Source organism: Mauremys mutica, chromosome 2, assembly GCF_020497125.1.
Source record: "Mauremys mutica isolate MM-2020 ecotype Southern chromosome 2, ASM2049712v1, whole genome shotgun sequence".
Taxonomy (NCBI): domain Eukaryota; kingdom Metazoa; phylum Chordata; order Testudines; family Geoemydidae; genus Mauremys; species Mauremys mutica.
This window is the reverse complement of record NC_059073.1, coordinates 81,602,568-81,621,268: the sequence shown is the minus strand read 5'-3', so window position 1 is coordinate 81,621,268 and position 18,701 is coordinate 81,602,568. Positions and strand designations below refer to the sequence as shown.

Sequence of the window (18,701 nt, the reverse complement as noted above, 5' to 3'; positions counted from 1 at the left end):
CTCCTTTTTTCCCTTCGTTGTTGAACATTCTGTATCTTATCATTGTTTCTTTCCTTGTGTGAGGCGCTCTCCTGGGACTGGGTCTGAGTGTTTGCCACGCTTCATTAACAAAGAGTGTTACAAGGGGGAAAAAAGGTCTCTGTATTGACTTGGCTGGTTTCATGCTCATCTCAGCCACAGTATCTGGCTTTTGTCTAGACGAGCCATGAGTGCAAAAACCAGAGCCTTGTATCTAAAGAACATGAGGCTGTACAAACTTCACAAGTGATGAGTCACTGTATACTGTGCTTCTTAAAATATTGAAATGCAAGAAACAAAGTCTATCTAACAGTCCATGAATGTTGTACAACTTGTCCCTTTTAGTTAGCCTGTTGAAATCATGCATTTATTAAATGTTTAGCAAAATCTCTCTGGTAAGCATATGTAGCGACCTTGCACTGTTCTCTGCACAGAGATAAGAACATAAGAAAGACCGTACCGGGTCAGACCAAAGGTCCATCTAGCCCAGTATCTGTCTACCGACAGTGGCCAATGCCAGGTGCCCCAGAGGGAGTGAACCTAACAGGCAACAATCAAGTGATCTCTCTCCTGCCATCCATCTCCATCCTCTGACGAACAGAGGCTAGGGACACCATTCTTACCCATCCTGGCTAATAGCCATTTATGGACTTAGCCACCATGAATTTATCCAGTCCCCTTTTAAACATTGTTATAGTCCTAGCCTTCACAACCTCCTCAGGTAAGGAGTTCCACAAGTTGACTGTGCGCTGCATGAAGAAGAACTTCCTTTTATTTGTTTTAAACCTGCTGCCTATTAATTTCATTGGTGACCCCTAGTTCTTGTATTATGGGAATAAGTAAATAACTTTTCCTTATCCACTTTCTCAACATCACTCATGATTTTATATACCTCTGGATTTCATCCTTAGCACATGGCAACATTCATCAATGCAATTTGAAATTGTCTTGCATGTTCTTTTGTTTGAATTCTTGACTTTTGATGCGGCACTTGTATCAGATATATACAATTCATGAAAAATACCCCCCTTTCCTACAGAGACAGAAGCTATCAAAGAGAGGACAAGATCAGGAATACGAATATAGCATGATAATGCCTGGACTACTGGTTGAAATAAATTGGTGATAGAGATGCCCTTATGCAATGATGCACAGATTTGAACTTAGCAGTGGTCTATTATCCCATTACTATATATACATACATATACCCCTCTTACTCATTTTAATGAGTTACACACTTGCACATATTGTAAATCAAAGGACAGAGAAGTCTATTACATACAATCCACAACCTTTTTTTTTTACTGTAGTTAAATAATCATGAACAGATTTCAAGTTTTAGATATAACCTATACAACTAGGGTAACAGAAAATGGTGTTCCAACAAGCACTGTAATAGCATATTGCCAAAATCACAAAAAAAACCCTAAAAAACAACAACAAAAAATCCAATGCAGCTAGTTAGGAACAAAGCCATGAGCTTGTTAAAAAGATTCTATAAAGGTTTTATGTTGGGTTAGCTACCTCTGTTGAAACACTTCTATAAAGGAAGGATTGGTCACTTAAGCACTTTTGCATGTAATATCATTGGGGCATCCCTTTCCCTGTTTCTCTAAAAAGCATCACATGCTTGCATTTCTTACTGTCAGATTTACTTAACAGAGAAAACTTTGCCACAGAAATGAAAGAATAAGATTATATGAACAGTGCCACAATCATTGACGCTGTTCAACTAACTAGAGACCAGTTTGCAAAAAAAGTCAAAACCAAAAGCAATCATATCAATACAACCTGTTATTACAAATATTTTCGAGTCAGTGCTTCAATGTAGTTAAAAAAAAATAAAAATCCACCTTTATTTTGCTAATAAATAAAAATAAAATTGTCAGCAAAGTGGGTGAGTAATTTAAATGTTTAGTTATATAAATTAGCATGGTGATATTTGTTTGAATAAGTGCACTGAAAACAGATAACGCCTCCCTTTCTTCTGATACCTGAACATTTATTTCCTTTTGCTTGAGTTACTGAGTAACATGTGGGCCTTCAGGTTCCCTGCTTGACCTATAGTCAGCTAATACTAAATGGTCAATAGCTGAACCTCAAGACAACGTTTCACCAGATGGACAACTATGCTAACCTGCATACAATACATTCAAAGGTTTTACAGCATTATTGGAGTAGATCAGAGCCTTTGGCTTCAATATTTTTAGTTGTGGGGAATGGGAGGAAGGCAGTATTTTTTACACCAGAACATGGATATGTAATGGATGAAAATTGGTAGGATGACTGACAGGAACCAATTTTTGCCTATGAAAATACAGTTTTTTTCAGAATTTGTAAAGAAATAATGTCAGGATATATAAGAACAAAAAATGCTACCTTAAATTTGGATGACTCTGTTACATGCTGTACTTTGGCATTATTGTCACTGAACCTTGCAAAGAACACTTAATGGATAAGACATTCTAATCAGGGTTGACAACAGCCAATTAAGTGTCAGAAGAATAATCTGATAAATACGTCTGCATGCTATAGGCATTTGCAGATAAGTCTTAACTGTCAATCTGAATGTTAAACATCTCTATTTCCATCTTGCTTTTGATGGCCTTATTAAAATGGGAATACTATCAGCTCTTTCAAATTGACTTTGGGGATGCTCTCTCCCAAAAAAGGATATTTCTGAATTTGGAAGAATCTATGGGGACTCTTAAATATAGTAAAGTTCTAATCAAACTGAGCAGGTGTATAGCTTGGTGAAGCAACTACATAGCTGCTGTCATCTCCATATATTTTCAGATATTGCAGGTGTCTGGTTTACAGTAGATCTGTCTCTTTAATAGGTGGAAGGATATCTGTGGACATTCTAGTAGGCCGTTCTCTGCTTTCAGTGCTCCTTGCTAGTCATACAGAAGAGAGCACCTCATTGGTTGGATCACTCCCCTTCTTATCTTCACTCTCAATGTCAATCACATGAACCGTGCCAGGCTTCAGGATCAAGTCGTCAGTCTCTATTTGGCTCCTGCTATCATCCACCTCCATGTACTTCCCTTTAGACTGATGGGTAGCCTTACCGAAGACATCTTTAAAATGTCGCTTGAATTCAGTATCTGGGCAATATACATACTCATAAAGGGCACCTGCAAGGACTGCTCCTATTATTGGTCCCACCCAATAGACCTACAAGAGAGGGAAGAAACCCCACAAGGGTACATGATGAAAGGAAAAATGTTTCAGAGAAAAGCAATTTAGTGAAGACTTTAAATGGATGACTGTCCACAAAGCCCCTTGAGTAGAGAGCTTAACTGACCTCTCTTGCTCAGAGGTGTACATGATCTGAGCAATGAGGCTGTGTCTGTCTAGGTACTCCTGTGGCCTTTAACGCTGGAGAATCTGAACATTTTATAAACGCTGATGAATTTGTCCTCACAACACGCTTATGAGATGGGTAAGTGCTATCATCTCAGTTTTGTAGAAGGGAAATCTGAAGTACAGGGAGATTAACACCTCATTTTTTTTGTGTATAAATGCAGAAAACAAATCAAAGTACATAAACACATATTTCTACTTCTATTTTTAGGACCACATTTTCAAAAGAATCCAAACCTGGTCTCTGAAATTGCAGACAGCTCTGCATACCTGATTTCTGTTCACCCAGAAGAGGCAGTTAGACTTCTAATTATCCTATTTGCACACAAATCTGTGGTGTGCCAATTTGCTTCAACATAATTCCCAATAGTCCTGCAATACTAGTTAGCCATGTACTGTTACAGGTCCCACCTGCCTTTGCTAAGGGCAGGTGACTGTCTCTTATTTCAGGAGCAGAAGAGATTTTTCAAGCAGCTAGGACAGCAGTTCTGCTTCCCCTGGGCTGTTGCTACAATAAATACTATACACATATTTACAGTTTTGGTTGTGTATTAGACGGCTTTAGATAATTAATTAATCTTGTGAATAATTACAGTTGTTTTAAAAGTTGAATAAACCTTTTGGTGGTAAGAGTAAATCCACTTCAGTACATTGACAAATGGGGGAAAAGTTATGCATGGTGTAAGTGTTTGCAGGATCAGAGCCTATGGGCCTGATCCTACTCCAGTTGAAGGCAATGAAAGTTTTGCTATGAACTGCAGGGGCAATAACATGGGCCCATTGTTTCAAATGAGGAAATATAGATAAACACGAGAGTATGTGGCCTTCTTAAAAATAATATTAGAAGTGTCTCTAAAAATGCCTGTCATGGCTTTAATTAGGGGAAAGTAAGACATTACCCCTCTCTCCTAACACTCGTGAATTTGTTTTTAATAATTATTTTATCCAGAATGCTTTAATAAACTATTGCATTGTCAGCACTGCAAAATCTATTAATCAAAAAAGCTTCCTACACACGTACTCTTAGTTGGGCTGATGCTTTCTCATCAAAGCAGGTAATATCTATGATTTTAGCTGTGGTCTTACTCTTACAAGGCCAGATACTGATCCCATTATCTCACATTGGTGAGCAGTTACTCATGTATGCCCACTGATGCCAGATCAAAATGGAGAAGTTCTCATGTTGTATATCTGGCCTGCTTTTTTTAGAAGCATTTAGAAAATGTGAAGCCAGTGGATTACCTGAGTAACTACTCACCAGCTTGACTGAGGGGTTTGCAGTCAAGTTCAAAGTATCTTTCTTTCCAATAACAATTCTTTTGATCACATTGAGTTTTTTTGTTTTTAACATGTCCTGATTCTCTCTCCATGCTTGCAGCCTCCTCAAAAACCCAACCTCCAAATACACAATAGGCAATTACAATTCAACCCACACAGGACAGACCGAGTACAACTTTAGGACTTGTACTTTAGGCAAAGAATAGATAAATATGGTAAAGTTTGTGGCAGGTCAGTGGCCATCTCTCTCAGTGATTGTCTTTATGGAACATTATGAAGAATAAGAAGAGCAAATGAAGAAAAAAATATAATTTGGTAGCTGGTTATTGCTATTGTAAACGAAGCATAAAAGCAGTTACCCAGTGGTTTTCCCATTTCCCCATGATAACAGCAGGTCCAAATGATCGAGCAGGGTTCATACTGGCACCAGTGTAGTTGATCTACAGTAAAAATAAAACGTTAACTATTGCTATTATTAGAACATTATTCAAACATTTACTATCGTCATTTGCTGTAATGCAGTACAGTAACTCCTCACTTAAAGTCGTCCCAGTTAACGTTGTTTCATTGTTACATTGCTGATCAATTAGGGAACATGCTCCCTTCTAACGTTGTTTGGCAGCCGCCTGCTTTGTCTACTGCTTGCAGGAAGAGCAGCCCATTGCAGCTAGCTGGTGGGGGCTTGTAACCAGGGTGGACGGGCAGCTCCCCCATCAGCTCCCGCTCCCCTAAGTTCCCTGTGCTGCAGCTGCCCAGCAGGCTAGCAATTGCAGCTGTCCCTCTCCCCACTGCCATGAGCACTGCTCCCTGAGACTCCTGCTTGCTGTGTGGGGGAGAGGGAAGTAAGAGGGGGAGCTGTCAGGGTGTCCCCCTCCTCCCTGCTCCTGCACGCCCCATCTTCCATAGAACAGGGGGGCCACACCAGGGCTCAGGACGGTGGGAGCTTGCAGCAGCTGCGGTCTCAGCAAGCTGATCTAATTAACAAGGCAGTGCACTTAAAGGGGAAATGCGCATATCTCCCTCCATTCCTGCTGCCTTGTAGAGTGAGAGAATTAACCCTTGAGGGCTCAGCCAATTGCTATTTCATCATTTAGCAGTAAGGGAAATATCCAACCCTCTGACTCCTCCACCTCAACCAAGCTTCACAGTCATCATCACTGTGTACCAGTACTAAATTGTTTGTTTAAAACGTATAGTGTGTGTGTGTGTGTGTGCGTGTGTGTGTGTGTGTGTGTGTGAGATATAGTCTTTTGTCTGGTGAAAAAAATTTCCCTGGAACCTAACCCCCTCATTTACATTAATTATTATGGGGAAATTGGATTCGCTTAACATTGTTTCGCTTAAAGTCGCATTTTTCAGGAACATAACTACAACATAAAGTGAGGAGTTACTGTATTGTCACCCAAACCACTTTGAGCCATTTCTGATTTTGTATTCCTGCCCACTTTTGTAGTATCAGACTATATTATCATTCTCCAGGTCACCCTTCTAGTGAAGTGACAGAATTAACAAAATTAACATATATATAGACAGATAAAGGCCTGATCCAATGCCCTATCAATAGAAGGCCTCCCATTGACTTCAATGGGCTTTGCAATGGATCCCCAACAGGCTACTAAAGAATTACAACTCTAAAGGCTCCTGGAGCTCCCACCTAGTTCTGGACTAGGGACAGTGGAAGAAGGGCTCTATTATTTAAACAGAAGTCATTAACTTACAGCAAATAAATGTCCAATTGCAACAGAAAATCCAATTGCTAAAGCCACTGAACCAGTGACATCGCTTCGTTTTGAATCACAGCTGGCAAAAATAGTAAAAACCAGCTGGAATGTAATTATCAACTCCACCAGGAGTCCATGGCCAGCGGAAAGATCTCCATGTACCTGGAAAAAGAAACAACCCCCGAAGATGAAGCAAAGGTGAGTTTGCAGTTCAAAAAGCTACTACAAATATTAATTGTTTTGTGATTTAAAATGTTTAGTCATGCAGAGTGATGAAACGACACTGTACTTTGGAAAGGTATGGATTCATTTTCTACCCTTTTTTTTGACAGCCATGGAAAATTACTGATGGACTGACCAAGAAAGTTCTTACTGTATTTTAATGTAGAACTTCAAAGCTAGACTGCATTTATTACATATCGAATTTGCAAATGCTGCACTTAAACTTGCACAACTTTTTTTCTTGGGAGCACTGTAATTTACTATTCAATTATAAATTCATTAATTAGCCCTGACTTAATTAATTGAAATTTCAATTAAAAATTAAGCAGCGTGTGGCTCAAGTGCATTTTTAATAAGTCCTGCAACAGGGCTAACTGATGGCATTCCTTATTAGTTTAGAACAAAGTGGAAATCTAAGGCACAATCTATTTCAGAAGTGTGTCATTTTAAATTGATGTTTTTTCAATCACCATCATAATGGCATAGAATTAATTTCAGAATTCTTCTTGAGATTGTATTTCATGCATGTATATTTAAACTGTGAACATAGATTAACATTACCTGCTGTTACCAGATTTGGGGGAATTCTAGAAGAGAAATCTTCTGTAAAAGAATTGCTCAGCATAAACCCATCCTAATGAGAGATCTAAGCCACATACAGGAGTTGTAAATAAACCAGCAATGCACTTAAACCATCACTTCTACTTTCTGGGTTTAAACCTGACACTAAAAAGTTATTCTACTTTAAGAGTAGGAGCAAAAGTTGTTACCATAGTAACTCCCAAGCCTCCCACCAAACTTGGGGGTGTGACAAGGTAGAGAATTCCTGCCCCTACTATGGCACCCAGGCACTGGGCAACAATATAGAAGACAGACTTGGCAAGGCTGATCTTCCTAGTGCAGACCATAGCAACAGTCACAGCAGGGTTAATATGGCCACCACTGATGTGTCCAAAGCACTGCACCATGGTTGCAATGCTCAGTCCAAAGCAGAGAGCGATAAGGACCATGTCTACAGGCAGAGGCTTTTCAGATCCACCCCAGTTGATTGTAGAGCCAAGGCTGAGGAGGACAAAAATTAGCATGGCCAAAAATTCTGCTGAAACAGCTTTCCAGAAAGGCTGAGTCCAGACGCCTTTAAATGCCACCATGATGGTCTCACACTTACACAGACGTCCACACTTACTGAAAAAGAAAACAAATCTGCATCAGAAGTCACCAAGTCAGCCTTAGATTTTGCTGCATAGCATTATTATCTGGCTGACCTTCTGGGGATGGCGGCAACACTGGGCACAGAGGACAATTTCTTCAGGATGGACATTGGGTAAAATTAAGTCAGTCAGGAGAATACAAGAAATCCTAAATTTTGTCCCCTGAATCAAACATTCAATTTCTTTTGGGCTCTGTTTGTAGGATGAGGAGCGAGATGTAGTGATATTTATTGTATAAGTAGTTTGGAGAGCTGTGGGTTGGGGGGAGAAAGTACCACATTGGGTTCAACTGTGCACCAGCACTGATATTTACTAGGCTACACTGCCTTCATGATGAGTTACATTTTTGTTACCTGCCCAAAGACCTATGAAAGTGGGTTACTGAACAAGAGTTATTGTTAGTATTAATAAACTGAGAATAAACCAAAAAGGGAGCATTTTATGAGTTTCCAAGGAATGCAAACAAGATTTTCTTTTTCTTTATTTAAACAAAGGAAAATAAAAATGTTGAACTGCTACAACTCAGAGCAGAATTTCAAGTGGAAGGATGGAGGAATTTGATAACTGGTTACCTAAGGTAATTTGAGCCATAGTATATACCTAACAACACTTACACTTGAAAGAATGCATTATGTATCTTCATAAGCGCTAGAGGCACACATGACCATGAATTTCTCAGCAGTGCAGTTTTGATGCTCTCAGGGGAGGTGTGGCAGGGCCCACTCACTTCACATGAGCACCTGTACTGACTGAATGTGTGTCTATACCTGCATTCCCTCTGCGTTGCTCTGCTTGTGGTGACCCCTGCTGGCAGTTAAACTTCTTCGTAGATTTCAGTGACAGCCCTCTGTTGTTGTGAAACAACAAACAGATCCCTTCTGGATACAAGTCCAACAGGGCCTATCAAGTACCTACAGTGGGTCTGTTCCTGCAGCCCTCCCTGGGCTCAGTCTTAAATTGTCCTTGTTCTGGTATGGAGCAGTGCCCCTAGGGCTTCCTCCTTGGAGATTGTTCACCTATTGTCCCAGCTGAATCACTCTGTACAGTTCAGTTCCCTTCAGGTTGTGTTGTAACAGAAGTCCCTCAAATGCGGCCCCTCTTCCTAGATCTTCAGCCCCTTCCCTGGGCTAGTTTAATCTCCCCTTCTTCAGGGAATTGGCCACTCCGCCTGTGGCCAGTGTGTGTGTGTGTGGGGGGGGGGGGGGGATGATGGACCTAGGCATGCCTAATACTCCAAGTCCCAACCCAGGGACCTTATAAGTAGCAGCCACCTGCTGCTTCCCTTTAACTATTTACTGCTGCATTTCCCTGGGACAATTACCCACGGAAGCAATGAAGATTAAGCAGATGAAGAGATGAAGCAAAACTGGAACCTTAAACCCCTTTAAAATGCTGGATACACAGACGTGAACCAGCACCTATAGTTTTGGTTTCAGTCAGGGCCCAAACAAGAATGGGACAAAATTTTTCTTTTTTAGACCCAGATGAGATTGTTTTCACAAGATTTCAACCACGGTGTGAAGAATTCACCTCTTGAGCACCTTCCTGGGGCTGGATGCAGTACTGCAGTCCTTCTCTCAGGTGCTTCCTGCAGACTGACTTTGGTGGGTGTTCAGTGGCTGGCCCTCTGTCCAAGTCACAAAGTCTGAGTGAACCCCTCCCAGGGTATTAAAGAGTCCAATAAATAATCTCTTGGCCCTCACTAGGGTCTTCAGCAGTGGCTCTGGGTCCTTTAAGTTCAGCCACTTGTTCAGGCTCCCAAACAAACTCTGTCCCCTTCTTGGGGTTTATGCCATGTTACCTGTGGGGGAATGCAGGCCTGCACGCTACTCTGGGCTCCAACCCAGGTCAGGGACCCTACACAGGGCAGCCACACACTGCTTGAGTCAATCAGTTGCTGCCTCTTCCCACCAGGCCTTTTAACTTCATCCTTATCCCAGGGTTAAGGTTCTTAGGTACTATCTCTCCTCGCAAACCCAGCGTTGCAAAATACTGCCAGAAAACAATCTTTGGCTATCCCACAAGCTCCTGTGGTCAGAGAGGAGCACCCTTCCTTTCCCCTCTGCTCCCAGCCAGGAACTGAAGAGCTAAGGCCCTTGCAGTTCCTTTTATCTGGGCCACCAGGGCCTGACTGGCTGTTGCAGACCCCTCTAGCCCTTGGAGGACCTGGTGCCTGTGGTTTCCAAAACAGCTGTTCTAAAGACTCCTCTTTAGGCAAGCTTGGAGGATCCATATTCGTTGCTGTTCTCCTCTCAGCTCGCTATTTCTTGGGTTGGGGTATAGTAGGACCGCGGGGCTCCCCGTCAGAGAGCTGCAAAGGCGCAATACACCTAGTCACACTAAGACTGTGGAAATCATGCAACAACAGCTAATCTTGCAACATTTCTATCATTCAAAATGGCCAAATGTTCACAAAAACAGCTTATGAAATTGACACTGAATTTGAACCCTAAACCAGATTGTCACTTAAACCCACCTTCTACCACTGGCCTACCTCTAACACAGATCCAACCAAATACTACCTCCCTGGCAACAGTCTGGTGCATTGTGCATGGAGACAGGAACTCCTAGTCTTCACCTTGGATTTACTCTCGAGTCATTGTGCAATGTCACAACCACTCTGTGTTTAATTTTCCTCCTCTGTAAAATTAGAATAAAAATACGTTCCTGTCGGACAGAGGGCACTGGGGCCTGTCCTGTGTGCTGGTGGAATGTAAGAGGGCCTGAAGTGCCTCCTTATTCCCTTGCACCAGTGTGTTGTACTATTGCCTCCAGCATGCAGGGGCAGCAGGCACTTCATTTCCCCCACTCCTGCACAAGTTGGCAGAAAGGGGCAAAGCCTTGGCAAATGTACCTGTTGGCATAGCTACAGTAGCACATCAGAGGGCATATGATGTGTCAGGTTTGCAGATGACACAAAAATTGGGGGCATGGTAAATAATGAAGAGGACAGGTCATTTGGTAAACTGGACTCAAGCAAACAGTATGCATTTTAATATGACTAAATGTCATCTAGGAACAAAGACAGTAGGCCATACTTACAAGATAGGGGTCTTTATCCTGGGAAGTAGGGACTCTGAAAAGGATTTTGTGGTCGTAGTGGATAATCAGATGAAGATGAGCTTCCAGTGTGATGCTATGGCCAAAAGGCCTAATGTAACCCTTGGATGCATAAACAAGGGAATCCTGAGTAGGAGTAGAGAGGTTATTTTACCTCTATATTTGGCACTGCAGCAGGAATACTGTGTCCACTTTTTACTCCTAGGGGAAATCTGTGCCACTGCACATGTGCAGAGTTCATGTCCCTCACAGATTTCTTTGCTTCCCCACAGAAAAATGACTTTCTGACAGGGAAGCAAAGGAAAGCTACAAGACTGGTCATGTGCCATTCCCCTGCAGCGCAGATGCATTGTTTTGGGGGCCCAGAACAGCCAGCAGAGTGGTAATCTTTAGGGAGGGGGGGTGGGCTAGGGAGGTCCTGGCCAGTGGCTCCTACCCTGTGCCAGGCTCAGATACTAGTCCTGGCTGGCAGAGGATGGGACTTCCTCTTCCTCTGCAAGAAGAAGCAGGGCTGGGTCAGACCCACTTCCAGAAACCTCCCTAGCTGCAGGAAGCCCTGCACTCCTGCTTCTTGCTCCCATCACCCCTCAGCTGTGGGGGACAGGGGTCACTGTACGGTGAGCTACTCCCCCATTTGCCCAACCCCCGTGCATCCAGACCCACCTCATGCCCATATTGCCCTGCCAAGCCTCATGCCCTGCACCCAGAACCACCCCCACTGACTTCCTTGAACCCAAACCCACACCCCAACAAGCCTCACTCTCTGCATCCAGAGCCTCCTGCTCCCAGACCCCCCCCACAAAGCCCCCCCTCCCTGCATCTGGACCCCACTCCTGCACCCAGATCAACCCCTGTATTCGAACCCCCATCCCTGCATTTGGACCACCCTGACTAGCCCCCCGCACCCAGACTCCCACCCCACTGAACCCCACCAAGCCAGCACCTGGACCTGCACCCCACCAAGCCAGCAACTGGACCCCCCCGCTGAGCACTCCACACCCATACCCCCCCGGCTGAGCCCCAAACACCCTCACCTGGACACCCCAGCACAGACCCATTTTATCTGCATCCAGAAACCACCCCCCAAGGAGCCCCTGTTCATTCAGATCCCTCTTGCACCCAGACCCCCCACCAAGCCACCTGCACCCCGACTGCCCCACACAGAACCCTATAGCCCCACACCTGGATCTCTCTACACTAAGCCCCGCCATACTTGGATCCTCCTGGGCTGAGCCTGCCTGCCTACATCTAGTGTGCTTGGCACGGAGGGGCAGGCCTCTGGGGTGTTTCTGGGACAGTTCTGGTCCTAGCACTATGTCAGGGTCAGGTGTAACTTTACCGCCGAGTCCATGTCTGGGTGAGGGGAGGTGCAGGGTCATTTCCTACCGCTGTGTAGTCGGTGGCCTGTGCTCCCCACTGCCATGCTGGAGCCTCCACACTTATTTATTGACAAATAAAATTTGCAGAATTTTAAAATATTGTGTGCAGAATTTTAATATTTTTGCCACAGAATTCCCTCAGGAGTAACTTCTGGTGTCCACAATTCAAGAAGAATGTTGATAAATTGGAGCGAGTTCAGAGGCAAGCCACGAGACTGAGGAGAGAACACGCCTTACAGTGACAGACTCAAAGAGTTTGATCTATCTAGCTTAACAACGAGAAGAGTTGGGTGACTCGATTACAATCTATAAGTGTCTACATAGGGAACAAATATTTAATTAGGGGCTCTTCATTCTAGCAGACTAAGATATAACACTATCCAACAGCTGGAAATTGAAACTAGATAAATTAAGATTGGAAATAAGGAACACATTTTTAACTGTGAGAGTAATTAGCCAGTGGAACAATTTACCAAACGTCGTGGTGGATTCTTCATCACTAACAATTTTAAAATCAAGATTAGATGTTTTTCTAAAAGATCAGCTCTAGGAATTCTTTTGGGGAAGTTCTATGGCCTATGTTATATCAGAAGACAGATTAGATAATCACACTGGTCCCTTCTGGCCTTGAAATCTATAAATCTAGGACTCAACCTGATGCAGTTTACTCCCTCTCAGGGGCAGCGGAGAGACTGGAAGGGAGACTAATTTGGAGAGTCACGGGACATGTCTGCACTACAAAATTAAGTCCACCTATGTTAGGTCAACTTACAGCCACCACAGTAATTACTGTGGTTTTCCACGTCCACACTGTTGATGGTGCTCCTGCTCACCAGGTGGCAGCTGGGCTCCTAGTGACGAATGGGGAGCCAGGAGCCCAGGCTCCAGCGGTTAGCTCCGTGGGGAGCGGTATCTGAGAGCCTGGGCAGTAGCTGGGCTTACAGCTGGAGCCCTCCCCCTACCCTGGAGAGACAGCCCCAGCTGTGAGCTGGGCACAAGGTTCACAGGAGGTTACCTACCCACCCTTCTTGTCAATTTCAGGGCTCCAGTCAGGAGCTGTGAAATTGACAAGAACGACAGCCAACAGCCCATGAAAGTAATGCAGTCTCTACACAGCACAGACACTGTGTCACCCTAACTGCACGGACATAAGCCCTCTGCCTCTCATGGAGGTGGAGTTATTATGTCGGTGTAGTAGGGCACTTACATCGGCTGGAGCAAGGCTGTAGTGTAGGCACTGATATACTCAGATGGAGGTAAGTTGTCTTACCTCGACCTAAGTCTGTAGTGTAGACCAAGCCACAGTCTCTCCTAGGCTGCTCCAGGGTCAGTGCAACAACAGGTTGCTCCTTACAAAGGGCAGGTTGTAAACTGGCAATCAGGGTAAGTGTGTTTATGGATTTTTCAGTTAATGTTTATTTAAGGTCTTGAAAGTGTAAAGTGCTATTTAAGAGCCAAGTATTATATTAAGGCATTACACAAATGAATAGTCAGGCTCTGTTTATCAAGAGAAGGTGAATTTCCAGCCTGTTAAGCTTCATGGAAAAACAAAGTAGCCCTGTATTGTTTCATCTATATTTTTACAAGTATTATCTTAAGTGTTTGCTTTGTTTATGCACATGTAACCCGCTAATGAGTGTGTTACTGGTTCCCCTCTGTGCTGATCCACAGAGGATATGAGTTGTTACAACCCTTAGTTACAGAGCTGTAACTCTTTACTTATGCTGGAGCTGCTCATGCTTTTTGCTCTGGAGGACCTGGGTGTCTCAGCCAGCATGACGGCCATCACACACATCTCTCCTTTAACATCCTATGGGCATGGATGTGCCAGTGTAGCTATGATCACTACGTGAACTGTGATCACTAAAAAGATTGGCATTATGGCCTAGAGCAGGGGTAGGCAACCTATGGCACGGGTGCCAAAGGCGGCACGTGAGCTGATTTTCGTGGCACTCACACTGCCCAGATCTTGGCTACCAGTCCGGGGGGCTCTGCATTTTAATTTAATTTTAAATGAAGCTTCTTAAAAATTTTAAAAGCTTTATTTACTTTGCATACAACAATAATTTTGTTATATATCATAGACTTATAGAAAGAGACCTTCTAAAAACGTTAAAATGTATTACTGGCACGCGAAACCTTAAATTAGAGTGAATAAATGAAGACTCGGCATACCACTTCTGAAAGGTTGCCGACCCCTGGCCTAGAGGGTAGTGCAGTGGACTGGAAGTCAAGAGACATCAGTTCTATTTCTCACTCTGCCACTGATCTGCTGTATGACCATGGGCAAGTCATTTCACACTTTCATGCCTCAGTTTTCTCTCATGTCCTTTGTCTGCCTGGTCTATTTAGAGTGTTAGCTCTTTGGGGCATGGACTGTCTCTTAGGGTACATCCAGACTACCCGCCGGATCGGCGGGTAGCAATCAATTTATCGGGGATTGATATATTGTGTCTCAGCTAGACGTGATACATCGATCCCCGAATGCGCGCCCGTTGACTCTGGAACTCCACCAGAGTGAGCGCCGGTAGTGGAGTTGACGGGGCAGCCGCGGCCGTCGATCCCGCGCCATGAGAACGGGAGGTAAGTCGAAATAAGATAAGGTATTCCCATAGCTGAAGTTGCGTATCTTACATCGACCCCCCCTCTTTAGTGTAGACCAGGCCTTACTATATACCTACCTCGTGAAATAGGGTCCCAACCTGAATTACGGTCTCTACGCATTACTATAAGCAATACTACTAATAAAGATGGCACTAAGAAAGTTCACTTAAATTTAAAAAATTCATCCTTTTCTTACAAAAATTATGTCAGTGATTAGAAGTGAGCAGAGCAAACAAAGCAAACGCAGGATTATTACAAACAATACTCCATGTGTCACTTGTTTCAATATTTTGTGAATCTCACAAATATTTTAACAGTCATCTCTATAGAAAGCTGGAGCACCCTGAGACCTGCTGTGGCACAGCAGCTCAGACAGACATTGGATGTCTAAGGAGAACTCTGGATGGCTTGAAAGCTTGTCTCTCTCTCCACAGAAGTTGGTCCAATAAAAGATATTACGTCACCTACATTGTCTTTCTAATATCCTGGGACGGACACATCTACAACTACCCTGCATACAACGTGTGAGACAGTCAGCTGCTGTAGCAGTGCAAGCGCATGCTGTCCTAGGCTTTTCTCACCAATTTTGTTTTGGTTTCAAAATGTAATTCAACCCAATTTTGCAAGGAACACATGTGTATTGTAGTTCTTCAGGGGAAAATAACCCATAATTTATAAGCCAAACCAAACCTATGGCCTGGTTCGATGGAAACATCCAGTGCAGCGCTTCTCAATCTTTTCTAGACAGTAACTAGGGTTGCCAGGCATTTGGTTTTCGACCAGAATGCCTGGTCAAAAAGGGCCTTGGTGGCTCCAGTCAGCACCACCGACCGGGCTGTTAAAAGTCTGGTCGCAGTGCAGCAGGGCCCGGGTCTAAGACAGACTCCCTACCTACCCTGGCTCTGCACTGCTCCCAGAAGCAGCTGCCAGGTCCCTGTGCCCCCTAGGTGCTGGGGTGGTCAGGGAGGTGCCACACGCTGCCCCTGCCCGAAGTACCGGCTCCACAGCTCCCATTGGCCGGGAAGAGTGACCAATGGGAGCTGGGGGGGAGGGGTGTCTGCAGAGGCACTGCACCTATAGGCTGCAGGGACCTGGCAGCCGCTTCCTTGGAGCTGCGATAAGTCGGGAACCGGCATCCTCTCCCACACCACATCCCCCTGCCCCAGCCCATAGCCTCCTCATGCACCCCAAACCCCTCATCCCAGTCCCACCCCCAACCAGAGTCCTCACCCCCCCTGCACCCCAACTCCAATCCCTTGGCCCAGCCCAGAGTCCCCTCCTGCACCCTAAACCCCTCATCCCCAGCCCCACCCCCAGCTGAAGCCCTCATCCCCCCCACACCCCAACCCTCTGCCCCAGCCCAGAGCCCTCTGCTGTACCCCAAACCCCTCATCCCTGGCCCCACCCCAGAGCCTGCACCTCCAGCCCAGAGCCCACACTCCCTCCTGCACCCCAACCCCTGTCCCAGCCCAGTGAAAGTGAGTGAGGGTGGGGAAGAGTGAGTGACTGAGACAGGGGGGGGATGGAGCAAAATGGGGGCGGGGCCTAAGAGAAGGGGCGGGGCATGGGCAGGGCCTCAGAGAAGGCACAGGGCAGGGGCATTCCCTTTTGTGTGATTAGCAAATTGGCAGCCCTCACAGTGACCTCATATTACAAGCGAAAAACAGCGTAAGAACATAAAGAAAAGGGGGGTGGTTGCAGCTCCCTGGCTTAAGAAGCCCTGGGAGAGTGAATGAAACCCCCTCCTCTAGCCATTTCCCTTCTGGAGGAGAGGAAAAATGGATAGTGCTGCCCTGGAGCTAGCCCACCCCCTGCTGGCCCATTCCCACCATAGTACTTGCAGCAATACAGTTCCCCAGCACCTGACTCAGGCTCCCAAGTGACAATTGTCCAGGTTAAGAGTGCAGAGAGCAGACAAGCAGAAGCCTTATCTGTACACGCAGAAGAGAGTAAATAATAAATACTGTATTTCATGGGCAACATCTCCACCCTGTTTTCACGTCACCTGTTAAACTAAATGCTGTGGAAAATGTGGATGATTAGAACTCAGGTCCTAAAACAGCAGAGGGGGATTTTTAAGGAACACAGCTCACTCTTGCTTAAAAATACTATATCCCTCTCTTAGGGTTCTTCAGAAGCAAAATCTGAAAGGCAGCCACTGAGGCAGTGACTTTCTGCAACAAGCCCCGGACCCTAAAACACCGACCGGTGTATTTAAGAGGCAGCTTGCAGCAGGGCTGCCCAGAGGATTCAGGGGGCCTGGGGCAAAGCAATTTCGGGGCCCCCTTCCATACAAAAAGTTGCACCACTATAGAATACTGTATTCTCGTGGGGGCCCCTGCGGGGCCAGGGGCAAATCGCCCCACTTGCTCCCCCCTCTGGGCGGCCCTGGCTTGCAGCACTTTCCAGAGGAAGGTATTTTTTGGACCCTGTCCAAACGGGTGCAAGACAGTGCATCGCCTCTGACCTTTCCGTGACCACTTCTGCAGCCCCGGGGGGTTCCTGTTTCACGTTCTGCACACGGACAAAACACCCCTCCCCCCGCCGCCACCCCCCCTCTCCCGGACAGCGACGGGCTAACCCAGAGACCGGGGCGGCTTCACCCCGCTGCCACCACCAACTTTCCTGGCCAAGCGCATGCACCAAGTATCCCTCCCCGGCCCTGCCTTGCTCTGGACCCAGCCCCGGCTGCCCGCGGGGCGGTGAGCGCAACTCACAAGCGAGCGGGGACCCCAGTCCAGCAGCCCCGGCCGGGCCGGCGGGGATGGTCGGGGGCGGCGCGAAAGGCGCCGCTCGCGGGTTGCTGCTCGGGGAGCGGGGAGGCGGCGGGGCTGCGGGGAGCCGGGCTCCTGGGTGCAGGGCACTGGGGAGGTGCAGACGAGGCGCTCCCACTTGCAGCGCCCCCCTCCACCCCAGCTGCCTTGGCTTCACACCGGCAACAGGCGCGCCGAGAAATTTAACCCTCTCGGCGCTGCAGCCCCCGCTCTGCCCCCTGCGCGCTCCGTGGGGGGCGGCCGATTGGCCTCTGGCTGCAACTCGCACCCGCAGGCTGGACGGGGCCCAGCCCGGCCCCAGAACAAAGCGGGGTTTGTTGCTCTGAACGGCTTGTGCCGGCGCCTGCTAATTTCTTTCAAGTCGCGCTGGCCAGCCAGCCCTTGCCGAGCCAAGCTGGAAAGCAGGGAAGCGCTTGGGTGAGTGCTCGCTTGGGTTTGGGGTCGGGCTGGGAGATGCTGAGTGCATTGGCTCGGGAGGAGATCTATATTTTCCCCACTTTGCCCCTCTTCAGGCTTCCTTCGTTGCTCTAAAAGTGGCAGGAAAAATACAGTCAGAATACTCTCTAATAAATACATCTGATTACAAAAGATCAGGAACAAACCCCCTCCCCACACCACCCATGTCTGCCTGGGCTACCTTTGCAATTTCTAAACATCTCAAGTCCACTAAACAAACTCAGGCTTAGCTCCCTAGTAAGAGCAAGACACTTACCCCCAGCTTCTTGCTGCTGGTCTATCACTCATTCCTTCCCTGGATGGTGTGCAGTGAAGACAGAGCTCTAAGAGCCAGGAGCACAGCCCGGAGTGCACTGGGAGTCAGATTACTGCTACTTGTCTGATTGGGTTTTTGGAGTGGAGGGGTGGAAAGATTTTGAACCATGTGGCAAGTCACTAAGTTATATTTGAACTCAACAATTTCCCCTTACCTGATCATCCTTTTAGACACTGTTTAGAAACTGTCAGAGTTGTTAATGATGGAAACATTTATATAATGCATCTGGTTTGCTGTGTCTTATAAATGAGCGTAAGAAACAAACAGCAGCAGAAACTACACCTTCCATTGCAGCA

The 18,701-nt window shown here is 45.9% G+C and overlaps 1 protein-coding gene across 1 annotated transcript; it reads right to left on the bottom strand.

Moving 5' to 3' along the window:
- Positions 1-810: 810 nt before the first annotated feature.
- Positions 811-18,367, bottom strand: AQP4 (aquaporin 4). The gene is made up of 5 exons (XM_045005773.1): positions 18,346-18,367; positions 7,376-7,790; positions 6,381-6,545; positions 5,022-5,102; positions 811-3,195 (listed from the first exon to the last, which is right to left on the bottom strand). The coding sequence occupies exons 2-5, from the start codon at positions 7,754-7,756 to the stop codon at positions 2,920-2,922; spliced, it is 903 nt and encodes a 300-aa protein (XP_044861708.1). The 5' UTR covers positions 7,757-7,790; positions 18,346-18,367; the 3' UTR covers positions 811-2,919.
- Between the last annotated feature and the right edge of the window lie 334 nt (positions 18,368-18,701).